Below are 17,814 nucleotides of genomic sequence, written 5' to 3'. Positions count from 1 at the left end.
AATCTTCACCAACCTCTACTCTTTCTGTTGCTGAGTTCTTTCTATCCAATCCAACAAACTGGTCTTTTTTCTGCATCACCCTTCAACCTCTTCCTCCTTTCCTTCACGCCCTATTATTTTCCGTTTTTGTGACTTCCAGTTCATCCAGGATTGATGTCATCTTGTCTGCTCTCAGCCTTCTCCTTTCTGCACTCTTTTTCCATTTCTTCCACGGAAATTGGTGTTGATTCTCTCTATGTTTCCCTCTCCTCCACTCTTGAATCCTTTGCTCCTTCCTCCCATTGTAAGGTTTGACCTGCCAATCTCTAGTCCTGGCTCACCCTGACATTTGCTCCTACATGCCAGAGGACATGCAGAAGAGCATCTCTGGCAGAAATTCTATGACCAAGCTGACTTCCTTCGTAACAAAGTGGTTCTCTCCTTCAGTTCCGCCATCCTCTTAGCTAAATGGCTCTATTTGTTTAGCATAGTTGAATTCCACAAGTATAGTCAGGTGGGTGTGGTTTTTTTTTTTTTTTTTTTTGCCACTTCTGATTGCTTCTTTAAATCCTTTCTTCTTTTGTCCCCACTTCTCTCCACACTGGATCACCAAGAGAAAATTGCAAGTTGCATAGGTTCTTATAGAGTCTTGGTTTGCCTTTTCATCTTCTGTACTTTGTGTGTCTCACATGTATTTCAAGTTTACTATATATAACTATTAGATAAAGGTTTTACAATCATAAACTGATAGCGCTCTTGATTGTTCTGAGGAATGTGTGTGTAACAAAACCAAAGAACATAAGGGACTGAAACCTTTGGTTTTGCCTTTGTTTGGTTTTGTAACCTAATTCTGCTGTTAAGCAGGTTTACCATGAATAAAAAACAAAATAGAAATTAAATACAGCATTAGAAGCAATTGTTTTAAGATTTTACATGTTTTTTCAGTAGCTTTCCATGAAATATATGTTAACTGAATATCAATGCCATAAAAACTTATTTCAGTCTTTAGTATCAAGATGTCCAGAGCTTTCTGAAGGAAACAATGAAATATTTGACTTCTCTTTCTGGTAGCCGTATTCATTAGAATTTCAGTTTTAACCAAATGATTTCAAGAATACATGAATGCCAATTGCATATAAGTATATTTATCTAAATAAATTAACAAAAACTTCCATCTAATTTGCATGTGATATTTAAACTTAGCTTGTGAATTTTGAGCTTGTTTGATTCTTAAAAGTACTTTTATATAGTTGGCTGTTTTGTTAGTGATGTAGCAGGGCATGCAGTAAAAGAGAGAACCACATTAATTATAAATACTTAAATACTCTTTACCTTTTTTTAGTACACATTTTGGAACTTCGTGCCGAAGAACTTGTTTGAGCAGTTCAGAAGGATAGCCAACTTCTATTTTCTCATAATTTTTCTTGTTCAGGTAAGCCATTGCCATTTCTTAAATATATTCATATGCACATTAGAAAAACAGAACTTATAAAATTCAGATAAAGCTTGAAAGATATTTCAAAAAAAGGAACGTGCATCTTCCACTCCATTAATTTTGGTACTAGGAGAAATTGGATGATTGAGATTGGGAGGTTTAAAGATTGGATACTGATTTTTTTCACCATTTCTAGTATGAATCTAATCATAGTGGAGAATGATTAATGTGTATAAAATGAGTGATTTTTATTTTGTAATAAGCAGGTTTTCACCTCACTAATCCCATCATCCCAATTGACACTAACTGGCATCCATGTTGATAATATTCAGCATAAATGGAATGGTTTAAATGGGATTGGAGACTGAATTATCTTCTTTCAGCAAAAGGTAGACCCTCCAGGCCAGGGTCAAGGCACAGTGACAGGGTAGAGTGGGTAAGCTTTTGCTGTCACTGTGCATGTTGACATATTTGACTAATTATAGATCGTCACTTTTTTAGAGTTCTTAATTCTTCTCTTTGTATGAGCACCGAAATATACTAAATGTAATAAATTGGTTGGTTTGGAATAAAAGATCTTTTCTATTTTCTTGCTTGTCACAAAAGCAAGCGATAATTACATAGGTTCTTGGAACATTTTTTTATTTTTCTCATTGCATTAAATCTCCTGCACTTCATTTCAATAAAAATGGCTGCCGCGTTTTGCTGAGTCATCAGTTTGTCGGCAAAAAGCAGCTGTCAAGACGGGGATCGGGCGACAAAGAAAGCCTTTGTCGGCCGATCCTGTAAACCTCATTTTACGAGGCGTAAGGGATTGACCGGCAAAGGCTTTCTTTGTCGCCCGATCCCCATCTTGACAGCTGCTTTTTGCCGACAAACTGCTGACTCAGCCATTTTTATTCAAATGACACATGGGAGATTTAAATCCCCGCTTCATTTGTAATGTCAGTATGTCTAATTTACATCCCTCTGGCGACGGAGGGGTGTAGTCTAGACATACCCTAAGGGTTAACAAGGCATACCTGTCCGAGAGAGCTCCACCCCCACAGCCCTGCTGGGCATGCTCCAACTGGAGGACCAGTATAAAGGCCAGTGGAGAGAGCAGCTCAGTCAGAGCTGATCATCACATAGGAAGGAGTGGCTGCCAGTGCTTGGGAGGAGGAACCACAGATGGAAGCTGCATCGGAGGCCAGCCAGCAGAGGCTGGCCAGGGAAACTCCCAGCCTGGAGAAGGAAAGTGGGGAAGATGCTGACTGCTGTGAGGTGGGTAGGAAGTAGCCCAGAGAGGGGAGTTAGATTCCCCGAAAGCTCAGTGTGTTGCAGGCAGATTTCCCACTGAGTTAATGGTGGGAGATACCCACCACTGATAGGGCCCTGGGCTGGAACCCAGTAGAGAGGGAGGACACCGGTCCCTTTACCTCACCCCATTAAACCCAAAGGGGGCACTACTGTTGTTACTACTGACTTTGGCCACTTGCAAAAAGGGATTTGTTATTGATGCAGGCCACTGAGCCCTAGTGCCCTGCAGACGGGTTACTATTGACTCAGGCTGCTAAGCTCTACTGCCCTGCAGACAGGAATTGCTATTGAGTCAGGTCCCTGGGCCCTATTGCCTCATGGACAGGGGTTGCTATTGACTGAGGCCACTAGGCCCTGTTGCCCCGTGGACAGGGAGAGGAGCTACTGACGTGCTGCTAGGCTGACTCTCGTATGGGGAAGAGGGGGGTACTGAGAAGCCTGGGGGTACTTGGGGCTGCACATGTTGAGGGGCCTGATAGGCTCAGCACCCTGCCCCTGAGGTAGCTTGTCATATTCCCCCCATGCCAGACCCTTAAGTACTTTGTTGTTAGTATAATCTGTTGTTGGCACCAAGTAGTTCCCCCTCCACCACCCCAGTTGGAGGAAATCTTCTTTAGTCCCAGGACTATGTTGAGAGATCCAGGCTTCAAGAATTGCTTTTCCTGCCCTCTCTTCTTCTCCATCAGCAACAGTCATCAATGGTTCCTGTACTGTCTGTGAGAAGTACAGATCTCTGCAAAGTGCAATATCTGCTGATCCTTTCCACCCAGAACTTGAGAGTCCCAACTTAAGTTCCTGATGGAGGAAGCTATGAGGCCTCCACCAACCAGTAGTGACCCTCCAAGCACAGGCCTCAGAGTAGAACAATTAATTGCAAAGCCCAAGGACTCTTCCTCCAAAGTCTTCTGTGAGAATAGAGGGCATTGTCATGGGTGCAAGGAGAGATCCTCACAGAGGATGGTCTGTTGGAAATGTGTTTGGATAAGATGTCAGTGCTGTGGAGGAGGAACTGGCTCTGCAGATGATCACCAGGTTGGAGGGCAGGGCATGCAAAAAGAGGAATCAGATGGTGACTGTGCTTCCAGAATGGGAGGAAAGATGCTCACCAATTCAATCTGTGGGTGTTGGTCCAGACTACTCATTGGTATTGCCTTGATCACCTAAAGACTGTTTGCCTCTAACAAAGGAGCCGGCTCCTTCAGACATACTTGCTGGAACTCTCTGTACTGCAGACCATACAGGGACTTACTAGAACACCAGGGAGTTATGTATTCACAATCATCCTTCCTTTCTTACTGTCAGGGATGTCCTTACTCGACAGGAGGAGTATTTGCTGCTGTCTCAGGAACAGTTGCATCTCCAGCCATCAGGCAGCAGCATACTGCTACTGATGGAACTATCTCATGATTGGAGGCATTGTTGGAAGTGATAGCTGCACCAGTATCTGCTCAAGCACATGAGCCCCAATGGATAGTCAAAAGGCCATGTTTGCCATCTCTCTGGGTATGACCTTCCTAGGGACTCTTGGTACTGATTCCCTGGAGGCCACCAAAATGGATGTATCCTGCCTTATGGACTTTTTGGAATCTGTGGGATCCCTATGGCAAGCCTCTGGACCCCTTTCAGAAGTTGCATCACTCCTCTCCTTCTTGGCAGTCAGTTCCATCTGTGTACAAGAAGGAGGAGCCAGAACAAGTTTCATCGGTACCAATGATTCCAATAGGATCATCGTCTTCTTCATCCCCCAACAATGCTATAATTCTTTCATCCTCCTTTCCAGCAAATGATCACTGCTAGTATCAGGAGCTGTTGCAAAGATCACAAATGATCTACAGATCCCATTAGAAGAGATCTTCAACACAAGATCCTGGACATTTTGTAACCACAGCAGCTAGAGCCAGCCAGATTAGTATACACCAGCATCTTGTGGATCTACTGACATTTTTTTTGTTCCTGCCAAAGGAGCCAATTTCTTGTTTTCTCAGCCTGCCCCAGTTCTTTAATGGTACACACAGTCATGGAAAGAGGAAATCCACTCCCACACATCAGGGCTCAAAGAGACTGGACCTCCTGTGCATGTGCAGGTCAATGGACTTTGCTTTGAAGAATTTCGAGACTTGAACACTTGGTGCACACACATACTGATGTGTAGAATACAGTTAGGGACCACATCTCAAAGTGGCTTTTGTTACAGTAAGCAACCTCCATTTTAACTGAGGGCATGATCACAAATTTGGTGAATAGCCGAATATGTACAGGCAGTCCGCGACTTACGTGGATCCGACTTACGTCGGATCCCTAGATACGAACGGGGTGAGGCAACTCCCGCACATGCGCAGCAGCATTCCCGGGGCTCGCTCACCTGGGTCCTAGGATCCTCCTCCTCCTCGGGCCGGCTCCGACTGGGGTCCCGCAGAGCTGCCGGGCAGAGGAAAAGTGCCTCCCCACGCCCGCTGCCCCCCCCCAATCCCCTGCCAGCAACAGGCTGCCCCCTCCCCTGAGCAACAGGCTGCCGAACAGCAGACAAAAGCAGCCTCTCCGCCCCTCCTCCCCCTATACATGCTGGGCTCCCTGGGCAAACAAAGACTCCACCAAAACAAACAAAGTGCTGGCCTCATTGTGTTAGCAAAAAAAGGACCCTCCTCCTAGAACCCTGGGTGGTGTGTGGAAATAAAGCTATTAGCTCAAAGCATGGTGCAGAGCTGTTTGGTATTTGATGAGTTACTCCTTTAGTCCTGAGTTTGTCACAGGGACAGAAATAGATGTGAAATCTTCTGAACAGGGGAACAGACAGCAAAACAAACATTAGAGGGGAGTTAACCTTTCCCTATGCTATCCAAAACTAAAAAAAATGTTTGGCTAGAGTTTCCCCTACAATATGTACCAGTTCTGACTTACATACAAATTCAACTTAAGAACAAACCTACAGTCCCTATCTTGTACGTAACCCGGGGACTGCCTGTATTAGTAATTATAGATGGTTTTGTGGAGTGATATTATCAATAGATATAATCTTGATTTCTTATTGTACTTACTTTCCCTGTTATTAAAAAAGTTACTTTGTGTATGGTTGCACTATGGGCTTTTTTAAAAAAAAAGGCAAATATAAATTTCATGCTTAAAAACTGATTGCATTACATTCACAAAAGAATATTTTGGAAATGGTATGATTATTCTTTGTGTTGCAGTTAATTATTGATACACCAACCAGTCCAGTAACAAGTGGTCTTCCGCTTTTCTTTGTCATCACTGTAACAGCTATCAAACAGGTAAGAGTTTTCTTGAGGGAGGGGGTAAAACTGAAGATTGTAGGAAAATGTAAATTTTCCTGTCTTTATAAACTATTTGTATTTCCTTAGGGATTCAAGAGAAGATTATCCTTTCTTATTTTGAGAGCTTTACTTGTTACCTGCCTCTCTTTTAAGTAGAAACGATTTTGCTTATTTTCATTTATGCAACAGAACTTTTTGTAATATTATTTTGTACTTTGTATAATTGTGCTACAGAGAATAGTTTCTACAGTTGTGTGTATTAAACACAGCCAGATGTTTGTTTCTTTTTGTTTCTAAATATCCACTTACCTATTCAAAAACTTGAGGACATGAAGAGGAAGAATTATACTACTAAGTTATGGGGGAAAATAGTTATCTGTGTGAGGAAATTTCCAACATACAGTTGTTGCAGTATAATATAGAAAACTTATATACAGCATGCACAAGATAGACTTTTAAATATTTGAATTGCAATAATTTGTATTTAAACCGTTAACAGTTTATGATGAGTATACTATATAATAGTTTAAGATTTTAAAATTAAAATTACCATAGAGCAGGAGTGGGCAATAAGCCGGTCGTGATTCCTTGCCGGGCCACGGGTGCTTTATTTATATACCTCTGCGCCTGCAGGTATGGCCAGTTGTAGCACCCATTGGCCGCAATTGTTGTTCCTAGCCAATGGGAGCTACAGGAAGCAGATTGGACTGGGACACTGCAGGGCTCTACTCACTGTACAATTTCTCATTCAGTGGTACCAATAGAAATTACAAACAGCAACATTTTCTTCTTTCACATTGCATGCCTGACTATATTCGCTGTTAAATTCAGTATTTGCTGACACTAGGTGGCTGTGGGAAGCACAACAACTATCTTTTTAAGGGTGGCTTTCCTACTCTTAAGATTTGGTGGATTATTTTTAACAATCTGTTGTTGTGGTTTGCAATGTCTTCTACATAAGACTACACTTGTAGTCCCGTAGGGCTACGATGCCATTTGGGAAGGGCAGTGCTAAAGTAGCATGTACCAGGAAACGGTTTGCTCTTCCCCTGACTATCAGAGTGTGAGGGTGAGTTCACAGTTTATGAGCATTTCTTTCACTCCTGGCTGGTGAGTAGAGGGGCAGAGAAGTAAGTGATGCAAGCTGTGTGCTTTCCTCTCACTTTCTGGGGAAAGGAAAGAAGAGCCAACAGCATCCTGGTATTCATTGCTTTTGCTCCCCATCTACCACCATCGTTCTTCCCAAATGGTGCCCTTGATGACAACCCTCAAAAACTACAGCTGGTGCAGATGTTGGTGGACTGCTTGCAGGATGCAACCAAACAAACGTTTTTGCTGGTACTAGAATGTGAGGACCACATAACCCTCTATGTGATTTTCCCCAACCGCATTGCCTAGGAGTAGAGGACAGGGATAGTATGACAGATAAAAGGGAAAGGAGCCAGCAGGAAAAGAAACAGAGCCCTCAGCCCCTGCAAGGAACTGTCACGTGTGTACAGGACTGGTGGGTGGAGTTCTGCTCCTTTCCCCTCTGGGAGGGGCAGGGATGAAGGGAGCAGAATTGCCAATCTCACCCCCCAATCCCAGCCCTGTTCAGAGTGAGAGAGAGAGAGAGAGGGGGGGGGGGTCTATGGAGGGGCTGGAAACATGGCTAGGAGCTCTGCTCCTTTCTCAGCTGCCTCCTCCCCATTCAAAAAGAACAAAGAACTCCTAGCCCTGCCTCTCCATCCACGGAGGTGTTCTGCATCACAGAGTGACAGGGCTTGTATTGTTAGTAGCTGTTGTTTCGTCTTCCACTTGTCATTAATAGTAAATAATGTGCTGAGTTCTGCCCCTGGATATATGACATCTATTGCCTTGTGTCTAGGAATTTCCAGGGAATTTAAAGCAACATTGCTATCTATGTAGGTTTGCTCTGTTGTTAAATATCACTTTTAGCATCGGGCCTTTATGTGTATATTAGGAGTTTCTGTGGAATTCATGCGAGAGAGATTTGAAGAGGATGAAAAGGAGGAGGGAAGATTTTTCCTCTCCCCCCAAAAAAGTATCCATTGGTTTATTCAAAAAATAAAATAGTAAAAATATTTTTTTTAATTTTTTAATATGGTTATAAAAATTTGAAAATTGAGTTAACGATGTTTGGTTTTGTTCCTAACTAATATAATCCTTTAAATTCATGGAATTTAAATCAATAAAAATAGGCATCAGCAAGGTGACTTTCTCAAAACTTATTCTGGAGGGTTGGTATACTGTGTACACTAAATAGTAGTTCTGTGTAATCAGAAATCAAACAGGGAAACTACCCAGGTTGTGGTTCATTCCAGCCCTGTAATTTTTTAATGTTGAGCCCCACCTTTCCAAATGCATACTGCACACTGTCTCCTAAGCAACAGCCTTTATAGAAACCCCTCAGAGCATTTTGACAAGCAGGGATACAAGTTGAGCAAGAGTTTACCAGAGAAAAAGAAAAGACTGCATTTTTTCACTTATTCACACAGTCAGATTACCTTCACTTATATTGTTTAAGCACATCTGATTTGTTTAGTAATAAACTATTAAAGATTTTAGAGATATGTTTTACTTTTTATTATCTTGTAATGGAAAATTCTTTTACTATTTTTCTAAGAAAGCTATCACTTACAACTGCAATGTAAAGTGTGGATAAATACATTTCTTTAATTTTATTCCTTTGCATTTTATTGTTTTCTAGGGTTATGAAGATTGGCTTCGACATAAAGCAGACAATGCAATGAATCAATGCCCTGTTCATTTCATTCAACATGGAAAACTGGTTAGAAAGCAAAGCCGAAAATTAAGAGTAAGTAACAACTAACTCTGAGTTCTTTTTAGGGATCAGGCTTAACACTCCCCCTTCTCATTGATTAAATCAGAATAAAATCCTTGCTTTGTTAGACTCTCCCCTATTCATTCCCTATGTTGGGTTGCTTCTCTATTCGGGTCCTTTCATTATTCTTTTTAATTTTTAGCCCTTCACTCATGGTTATTCGTCTGTTCTAATTTTTCTTTCTCTACCTAGAAAAGCAACAATGATTAGCATTTTAATCCAGTTCTGATGCAAAATTTGTTAACTAGTTCCATTCCTTGCAAAGGTGATACAGCCCAATTGGAATATTATTCTTGCTTTGTACCTTTTCAGCATCATAAAGACTTCTGAGGAAAAATCTTAAATAAAGTTGTGGTTGAAATATTATCACTTCATTCAGTGATTGTACCCTGTTGTAGTTTTCTCAAATGCAAATGTTAACATGAAAATTCTAATGTAAAATCCACTTACCAGAAGTACCCAAATCATTTGAAAGTGCATAGATACAGAAGATGGGTCAGTTGCTGAGCTAATTCATTTGGAATTTCTTCCAGAAGACGTAAAAAATACATTTTATCAAGTCTTGCCTAAACTGTCTTGATTTTTACTATTATACTCAGTCATTGTCAATTACCAAAAATATTTGTAACATTCGAATTGCTTGCCTTCTAAAAGTTTGTTTGGCGATGTCAAAATTCAGTCTTTAATGCCATAATTTTCTATTATGAAAGTCATTTATGACCATAATAAAATCCTGACAAGAGCACAATGATTCACTAGAAAACTACTTAGAAAAGGGCATCTTGTATGATAAAGTAGACAACGCAATAGGGATTTTAAATATCAGTTCACCTCATGAATTTTTATCAGTTAGTAGACTATTCTATAGTCTCTGGTGGCAGGGCCAGCAGCCACTGTATCAGAGGCAGCATGCGGTGCCGGGCGGGAGCTGGTCCACGAGCGGAGCCAGTTTAAAAACCAGCCTATTGCCCAGTGCTGCTACTTCTGATAAAGAGGCAACAGCATGGGGTGGCAACAACCCCTGCGTACGGGGAGGTCTGAGCACCTGGACCCAGTGTGAGCCAGACTGAGCTGGACCGTCTGCCCACCTGGCTCCTAATATGTTTTAAATGCAGAGCTGCAGAAGGGGTAGGTTCTAGACCTGGTATGAGCCAGAACTGAGCCAGGCTGCTAAAAAATGTACTAGCAAGGGTCGGGGGAGGGGAGGAGGGAAATGCATGTAGTCTATAGTATTAACCTATACGCTTTTACTTATTGGTTAACCGGTTAATCGACTACACTATTACATCCCTACACTGCCAAGAAATCCACATTAGTCAAATATTCAGTTAATCAACATTCCAAAATGTATTTTTGATGAAATTTTTATTGAAATTTTGTGTTGACTCCCTTCCCCCAAGTGACTACTTTCTTGCAATTTTTTGGCATGTGTTGATCTGCTGTACTTAAATTTGAGTTTAAAATTATATATCAGATGCTGCCAGAGGTGGGTGAAGAGAATCTTTAAAATAATCCTTTGACTTTGAGGGCTGCTTTGTTGTATGATGGCACACTCTTAGAAGCCAGTAGTCTTGCTGACAAGGTCTATGGAAGTGTCAGTTAAGTATCAGAGGTATGAATTAATTTGCTGCCCACCAGAAATGGACGGGGGAAAAGAGCTGAACTTTTATGAAAACTTTTGCTAAACAAATTCAATAAAAAAAAATAGAGCGTAAATCATTTCAACCAGCTCTATAGCTACAGCCAGTAATATTGGGTCACACTCAGTTTAAGTACAGAGTCAGACTCTAGAGTCATATGTCTGACCTGATACATATGTAACCTATCTGTGCCTCAGTGTTTACATCTATAAAATAGGGATAATATCACAGACATACATATTTAGAAGGGATGTTGTAAGGCCTAAAGATGTGAAGTTCTTTGAGATCCTCAGAGGGTAGCTACTATACAAGTGCTCAATATTATTTATTGTCCTACAGTATATAGTACTTCTTTTGAGACTTGTACGCATAGTCTTGTGGTGAAATCTCAGCCCTATCATATCCAGTGAGAATTTTTCCATAGTTTTCAGTGAGACAAGGTTTCATCCTTGGACTCTGATCTTTAGTCTGTTTAACTAATGAGACACATGGGGTGGGGGGACATTTCTATTTTTCTTAGGTTGGAGACATTGTGATGGTAAAAGAAGATGAAACATTCCCATGTGACTTAATATTTCTGGCAAGCAGCAGAGGGGATGGAACATGTTTTGTTACAACAGCAAGCTTGGATGGTGAATCTAGCCATAAAGTAATAAAATGCTATTTTTATTTTTAAAACACAAATTTTTTTGAATACGATGCACAGTAACAGCCTATATTACAATGTAAACAAAGATATTGGTTTGTGTATTTTTTATTTAAACTGTGATTAACTTATTTCCTTACCATTGAGCTATTTTATGAGGAATTTACTAACTGTTGTTTGCTTATGTGTACAGGCAGTCCCCGGGTTACGTACAAGATAAGGACTGTAGGTTTGTTCTTAAGTTGAATCTGTATGTAAGTCGGAACTGGCGTCAGCCGCTGCTGAAACTGATCAGTTTCAACCGCGGCTGAATCTGGATGCCAGTTCTGACTTACATACAGATTCAACTTAAGAAACCCAGGCGTCTCCAAGTCAGCCGCTGCTGAAACTGATCAGCGGCTGACTACAGGAAGCCCGAGGCAGTCAGCCGCTGGTCAGTTTCAGCAGCGGCTGACTTGGGGACACCTGGGGCAGAGCAGCTGGGGTGCTGCTGGGTTGCTCCAGTAGCGCGGCTCCTCGGCGCTACTGGAGCAACCAGCAGCACCCCCCTGCTCTGCCCCAGGCGTCCTGATTCAGCCGCTGCTGAAACTGACCAGCAGTGGCTGAATCAGGACGCCTGGGGCAGAGCAGCTGGGGTGCTGCCGGGTTGGTCCGGAGCGGCGCTGCAGGACCAACCCGGCAGCCCCCAGCTGCTCTACCCCAGGGGTAGGCAAGAAAAGCCTGGTCTGCTGGGGGGGGGGGGCACTAGCTGCACCCCCGCCCCAGCAGACCAGGGGGACAGGAGCAAAGCCTTGGAGCATACCCACAGCGGAACAGCCCAAGCGCGCCTGGGCTGTCCCGCTGCGGGCGTGCCCCAAGGCTTTGTTCCCCGTCTCCCTGCAGACCAGGGAGACGGAGAGCAAAGCCGCGGAGCACGCCCGCAGCGGGACAGCCCAGGCGCGCCCGGCTGTCCCACTGCGGGCATGCTCCAAGGCTTTACTCCTGTCCCCCTGGTCTGCTGGGGGGGTCCAGCAGCAGACCAGGGACACCAGAGCAAAGCCGCCGCCTGGGCGGCTTTGCTCGTTTGCCCGGGAGCAAAGCCGCCCAGACGGCGGTTTTGCTCAGGTATCCCTGGTCTGCTAGGGGGGTCCAGTGGCTTTGCTGGACCCCCCCCCCCAGCAGACCAGGGGGACAGGAGCAAAGCCGCCCAGGCGGCAGGAGTCCCGCTGCCTGGGCGGCTTTGCTCCGGGGCAAACGAGCAAAGCCGCCCAGGCAGCGGGACTCTCGCCGCCTGGGCGGCTTTGCTCGGGTGTCCCTGGTCTGCTGGGGGGGTTTAGCGGCTTTGCTGGTCCCCCCCAGCAGACCAGGGAGACCGGGAGAAGCTTTTCTCACCCCCGAGGACACGGGTGGCGACCCGCCGCCCGTGTGCTCCGGGGCGAGAAAAGCCCCGTTCATAAGTGCGGATCCGCGTAAGTCGGGGACTGCCTGTACTTACTTTTGAACACACCCAACATGGGCACCACATAGTTAATACTCTTAATATTAGTGTTAGCTTAGTTAGCTATGTTAGGTGTCCATGGAAATCCCTAAAGATTTGCAAGTATATATATGGAAGACTTTTGGCAGCCCTGCAAATGTCAAATATTGAGATTTCACTTGAAATGTGCACGTGTGTTCACATATGTGCAATCCTGATTTGTGCAAGATGAGGCATATTAAGGCATGCTTCCATTTGGCATCTGGATCTCTATGTAAATGACTAAGAAAAAGCAAATACATTTCACTTCAAATTTAGGCTGCTTACATTGCAAGAAAAGAGTGATTCAGTTTTCTTTGCAGTTTATGAACTATCTGTGAATTAGGACCGGCAGAGGAAAATTCCATATCTGTATTTGGAAGTTCAGATTTTTTTTAATGAGAATCATATTACATGGCTCTTGACAGTCTAACACAAAGTAGGAAAATTTTACCTACTTCAGTCCTCTTCCTTCAGTTACATAACTAATTTGGTTACTGCATGTGTTCTGGGTTATTTAATTTTTATTACATTTTTCTTATTCATTCTAGACTTACTGTGCTGTTCAAGATACAAAGGCATTTCATAATGAACAAGATATTGATGCACTGCATGCTACTATTGAATGTGAACAACCTCAGCCTGACCTTTATAAGTAAGAAAATTATTTGTATTTTTATAGCTTTAGTAAATGCCATTAAGCTATCCTGTAAAACAAACTATAAAATTATGTGATTATTAAAGGAATGCTATCAATTCAAATGGAGCCCAAAATTTAAATTTAAGGCTTTTAAACAAAAGTCCCATGAAGTTGCTGATTATTTTTGAAACAAACTAATGGTCTCCTGCTGTATTTGAAATCTAAACATTGCAATATAAGAATTTGAAAGTGAAACCAATATTTATTGTCCTATCCAAGCAGAGAGGAAATTCAAAAGGCAAATAAGGAGCATGAATAGTGACATGTAAATTGGATTCTTAAAAACCTTCCAATCTTAATGTTTTAACATATTCAAAACATGGGCTAAGAAATGCTTGTTTGCAATCTCACAATCCCACAGGTTTTGACTTAGAACTACTAATTGTGTATCGCTAATACTCTTAATAGTAGTGGTAGCTAGCTTAGTTAGGTGTTTCCCCTGGTGATGCTCTCACCAGGGTTCACAACGGAAGGGGACAATTTTGAACCCTGGTGAGAGGGGCAATCCTTAAAGATTTGTAAGACCTTTTGCAGCTCAGCAAATGTTCAATATTGAGATTTCACTTAAAAATGCCATTTAATGTAGCTTGCGCTCTCCTAGAAAGAGCTTGCACCAATAGAGAGGGCATAATCACATCTATTTTGTATTCATACGATGTTATCCATTTAGTAACTGTTTGTGACGAGACTGCGTGTCCCTTCATATAGTCCACATACAACACAAATTGACAAGGCAAAGCATGACAGAGTTTAGTCTAGAAGGCTAGATGTCATATGATCTCTACATGCAGATGCTGCTCTAATAGAGACGAATATGGCTTAGTGTACTGAGATGTAGTAGTGGGATCTGAGGAAAGTGGCCTGTAGAATTTGGTATTGGAGAGTTGTCTGACAGCCTCTTTTTGGTAGTCAGACCTGTTCATGATGCCAACACCACCTCCTTTATCAGCCTCTTTGATTATAATGTCAGAGTTGTTTCTGAGACTGTGGGTGGCATTGCATTCTGCACGACTGAGGTTCTTCTTCGAGTGGTCCCCGTGGGTGCTCCACTCCAGGTGTCGGGTCCCGTCCCGGCGCCGCTGATCGGAAGTTTTCCATAGCCGTAGTTGGGCCGGACCGCGCATGCGCGAGCGGAGCGCGCGGCGTTCGCGCCTTTGCAACGGTCCGGCCCCCCCCTTGTCAGTTCCTCTCAGCCGCCCGTGGTCGCTGGCGGAACGCCGTTTCTCTCCTCACAGGACCGACTAAAAAAAAAAAAAAAAAAAAGAGAGAAAGACAAGAAAAAGAAAACAGACGAAGATAAAGAATAGTAGTTAAAAAAAAAAAAAAAAAAAACAACAAACAAAACAAGAAGAGGACGAGAGAGGGAGATTATGCCTGGCTCACCAGGTTTTAAGCGGTGCATACACTGCAAGGAGGCTATGCCTGCCTCCGACGGGCATGAAGCCTGTGTCAGATGCCTGGGAGAGTCGCATGTCCCGCAAAAATGCTCTCATTGCGCAAAGCTGACTCCCAGAGCGCGGAGAGAAAGGGATATGCGCTTAAAGCTCCTCCTCTGTGATAAAGCGCTACAGCCTTCTGAGCAACATCTATCAGGAGCGCCCGGAGGGCACGATAACAGAGCGAAGTCTCCACCGGCAACGGGAACGCAAAAGAAAAGGGCTTCCCCTGCCCGTTCCCTCCCGCCCCCCTCATTGTCCCGTGTGTCTCAGGGACATAAACAGGGAGCCTCCGGGGCCGCGAGACAGCCGGAGAGATCAAATAAGCCGCAGGCGGCAACATCAAGCCGCACGTCATCGGCACCGGCTATACGTCCCGCTGAGAGCGCAACTGACAAGCAGCGCTCGGCACCGCTCCAAGGGCTGGAGCCGCGGCAGTCTGCCCAGCCGCGAGTCAGAACGGCACCGCAAATGCCGGCACTGAGTCAGGGTAAGCCGGCACCGGGTCCGGCACCGGATGCAACCCTGCCACACGGCACCGCGGAGCTCAGTGAGCATAATAAACAGAGCGCCCCCCTCCGTGCCGACTCGGCACCGGCCGATCAGCTTGCAGCTGCAACGGCACCGCAAGAACAGCTGCCTGGGGTGCCGGCTAGGGCAGTAACACAGCAGCACGAAGCAGTCCTGCTTAGTCCTCCCCCTGCCCATTCTTCTTTATCAGTGCAAGGGGGAGAGACTCCTTCTGTCTCTGCAGTCCCCACTAAGGCTGCTAAGAAATCTGTCACGAGGCATTCAATTTCACCCTCACTCGAGCCTTCAATCTCTCCCTCTCATTCACCAAGCATTACTCATCGCACATCTTCTCATCACCAAACAAGGTCCCCGCGATGCAGATCAAGGTCTCGTTATTCTGATCGTCACGGGCGATGTCATCGTTATTATAGGGAATCATCATATAGATCTCGTTCACCAAGTTATTCCCCCCCAAGATCCTATCATAGGAGGTATGCCAGTAGATACTCCTCCCGAAGGTCTTCGCCTGATCATCCTGATCATAGGGGCCATCAAGTATCCGAATATGAAAGGCATCACTATCGTCCTGGCCATTGTTGTTGTCATACCCCTCATGAATCGCGACAATTATCACCAATTAAGGACTGGAAGGGGGCGTCATCTCGACAGCACACCCACTCACCTTCAGTCCAGCTATCTGAGCCTGAGGAAGGGCAGATATCGGATGTGGACGATCAGCTGCACAATATGTCACAAAAAGATATGTCGTCATCCTACCCTGACGACGCACTGTTTGAAGGGGAACCATCTCCCCCAGACGACACAAAGGACTTTCAAGATCTGTTTAGGAGAGTGGCCCAATCTCAGGAGGTTCAGATATTGGACACTCCAACGAAACAATTCAAGCTCTGGAGGAACCTAAACCCTAAACAACAATCTAAGGTCGCCTTGCCTATGGACGAGGCTATCCTCCAATCAGCTGCGGAAATCTGGCGTACCCCGGCTTCGACTCTACCAACGTCAAAACCGGCAGAAAAGCGATATTTTATAGCGTCTAAAGATTCAGAATTTCTTTTCACTCACCCGCAACCAAACTCGCTGGTGGTCGACGCAGCTCTCCAAAGGGCTAAGAACCCGCAGCTGAAAAATGCTGGCATTGATAAGGAGGCGAAGAAACTGGATGCCTTTGGCCGTAAGGTTTACACATCAGCCACGTTGCTCCTTCGCATAGCGAATTACACAGCTCTCCTAGCCAATCATAGCTTTGATAGTATAACAAAGCTTACTGAGCTGTCTCAGAGATCATCAGAGACAGACAGGGAGCTACTACGGTCTATTCTCAAGGAGGGCTATGCGTGTTCAAAGGCCAATCTTCAGATAGCTATGGATATAGCTGATACAGCGGCTCGGGGAGTAGCAACAGCGGTATCAATGAGGCGATCTTCTTGGCTCGCCACGGCCGCGGTACCTAAGGAGCTGCACTCCAAGGTAGAAGACCTCCCGTTCGATAAGATAAAATTGTTTGCGGAGAAAACAGATGAGATCCTTCATACTGGGAAGGACTCAAGAACAACGCTTCGCACACTCGGCATGTACGCACCACCATTCCGTCGCCGGCGTTATTTCCCATACCAGAGACGGTATGACTATCAGTCGAGGAGACAGCAGAATCGCCCCTTCGACCAGGCGCGATCGAGACAGCGCCCCCAGCGGAGGCGTCCACCACCACCTAGAGTGACAGGCACGGCTGCCTCAAAGCAGCAAGTTTGACTCCCTGGTCGAGGGCAAGCGCACACTACCAATCAACCTGGACAAACCCATGTTCCACCACCGCTTACGACCTTACTACCACCAATGGGTCGAGATAACAACGGACAAATGGGTACTGGAAGTCATAAACAACGGCTTCACCATTCCTTTCACCTCCATCCCCCCCACCACCCCACCCTCCCCGTACCTGTTCAGGGACCCATCTCAAGAAAATCTCTTGCAACAGGAAGTTCATCGTCTCCTGGATATCGGAGCAATAGAGAGGGTCCCCGATCAGTTCAAGGGAAGAGGGTTTTATTCCAGATACTTTCTAACGGAAAAGAAAACGGGGGGTTGGAGGCCCATTCTCGATTTAAGAGGTTTGAATCGTTATCTTCGCAGACAGCGTTTCAAAATGGTGACCCTGAATTCCATAATACCGTCCCTCGATTTAAACGATTGGTTCGCTGCCCTCGATTTACAAGATGCGTATTTTCACATCACAATACATCCTGCGCACAGACGTTTTCTACGATTCATGATAGGCCACGATCACTTTCAATATCGCGTTCTACCGTTCGGGCTGGCGTCAGCACCCAGAGCGTTTTCAAAGACCCTGGCCGTCGTAGCAGCTTATCTGCGTCGGTTACAGGTGATAATATATCCGTACCTGGACGACTGTTTAATAAAAGGCGCCACGCAGCGAGAAGCGTCACAAATGGTGGCGATGGTCGAACAAACTTTCGAATCACTCGGCCTCCTTCTCAACAAGCAGAAATCGACACTTATTCCAACTCAGTTTATA

At 44.6% G+C, this 17,814-nt stretch overlaps 1 protein-coding gene across 6 annotated transcripts in view; it reads left to right on the top strand.

Annotated features, from left to right (window-relative positions):
* Positions 1-17,814, top strand: part of ATP11A (ATPase phospholipid transporting 11A) — a 236,011-nt gene that overhangs the window by 143,052 nt on the left and 75,145 nt on the right. For all 6 annotated transcript variants that reach the window (XM_006138951.4, XM_025179410.3, XM_025179411.3 and 3 more), the window contains exons 3-7: positions 1,322-1,411; positions 5,902-5,982; positions 8,696-8,803; positions 10,991-11,119; positions 13,163-13,266. In XM_006138951.4, the coding sequence (XP_006139013.3) occupies positions 1,322-1,411; positions 5,902-5,982; positions 8,696-8,803; positions 10,991-11,119; positions 13,163-13,266 (512 nt within the window). The remainder of the gene's footprint in view (positions 1-1,321; positions 1,412-5,901; positions 5,983-8,695; positions 8,804-10,990; positions 11,120-13,162; positions 13,267-17,814) is intronic.

This window comes from Pelodiscus sinensis, chromosome 1 (assembly GCF_052426305.1).
Source record: "Pelodiscus sinensis isolate ZL-2025 chromosome 1, ASM5242630v1, whole genome shotgun sequence".
NCBI classification, from domain to species: domain Eukaryota; kingdom Metazoa; phylum Chordata; order Testudines; family Trionychidae; genus Pelodiscus; species Pelodiscus sinensis.
The sequence above is the reverse complement of the archived record's forward strand: the minus strand, read 5'-3'. Positions and strand labels throughout refer to the sequence as shown.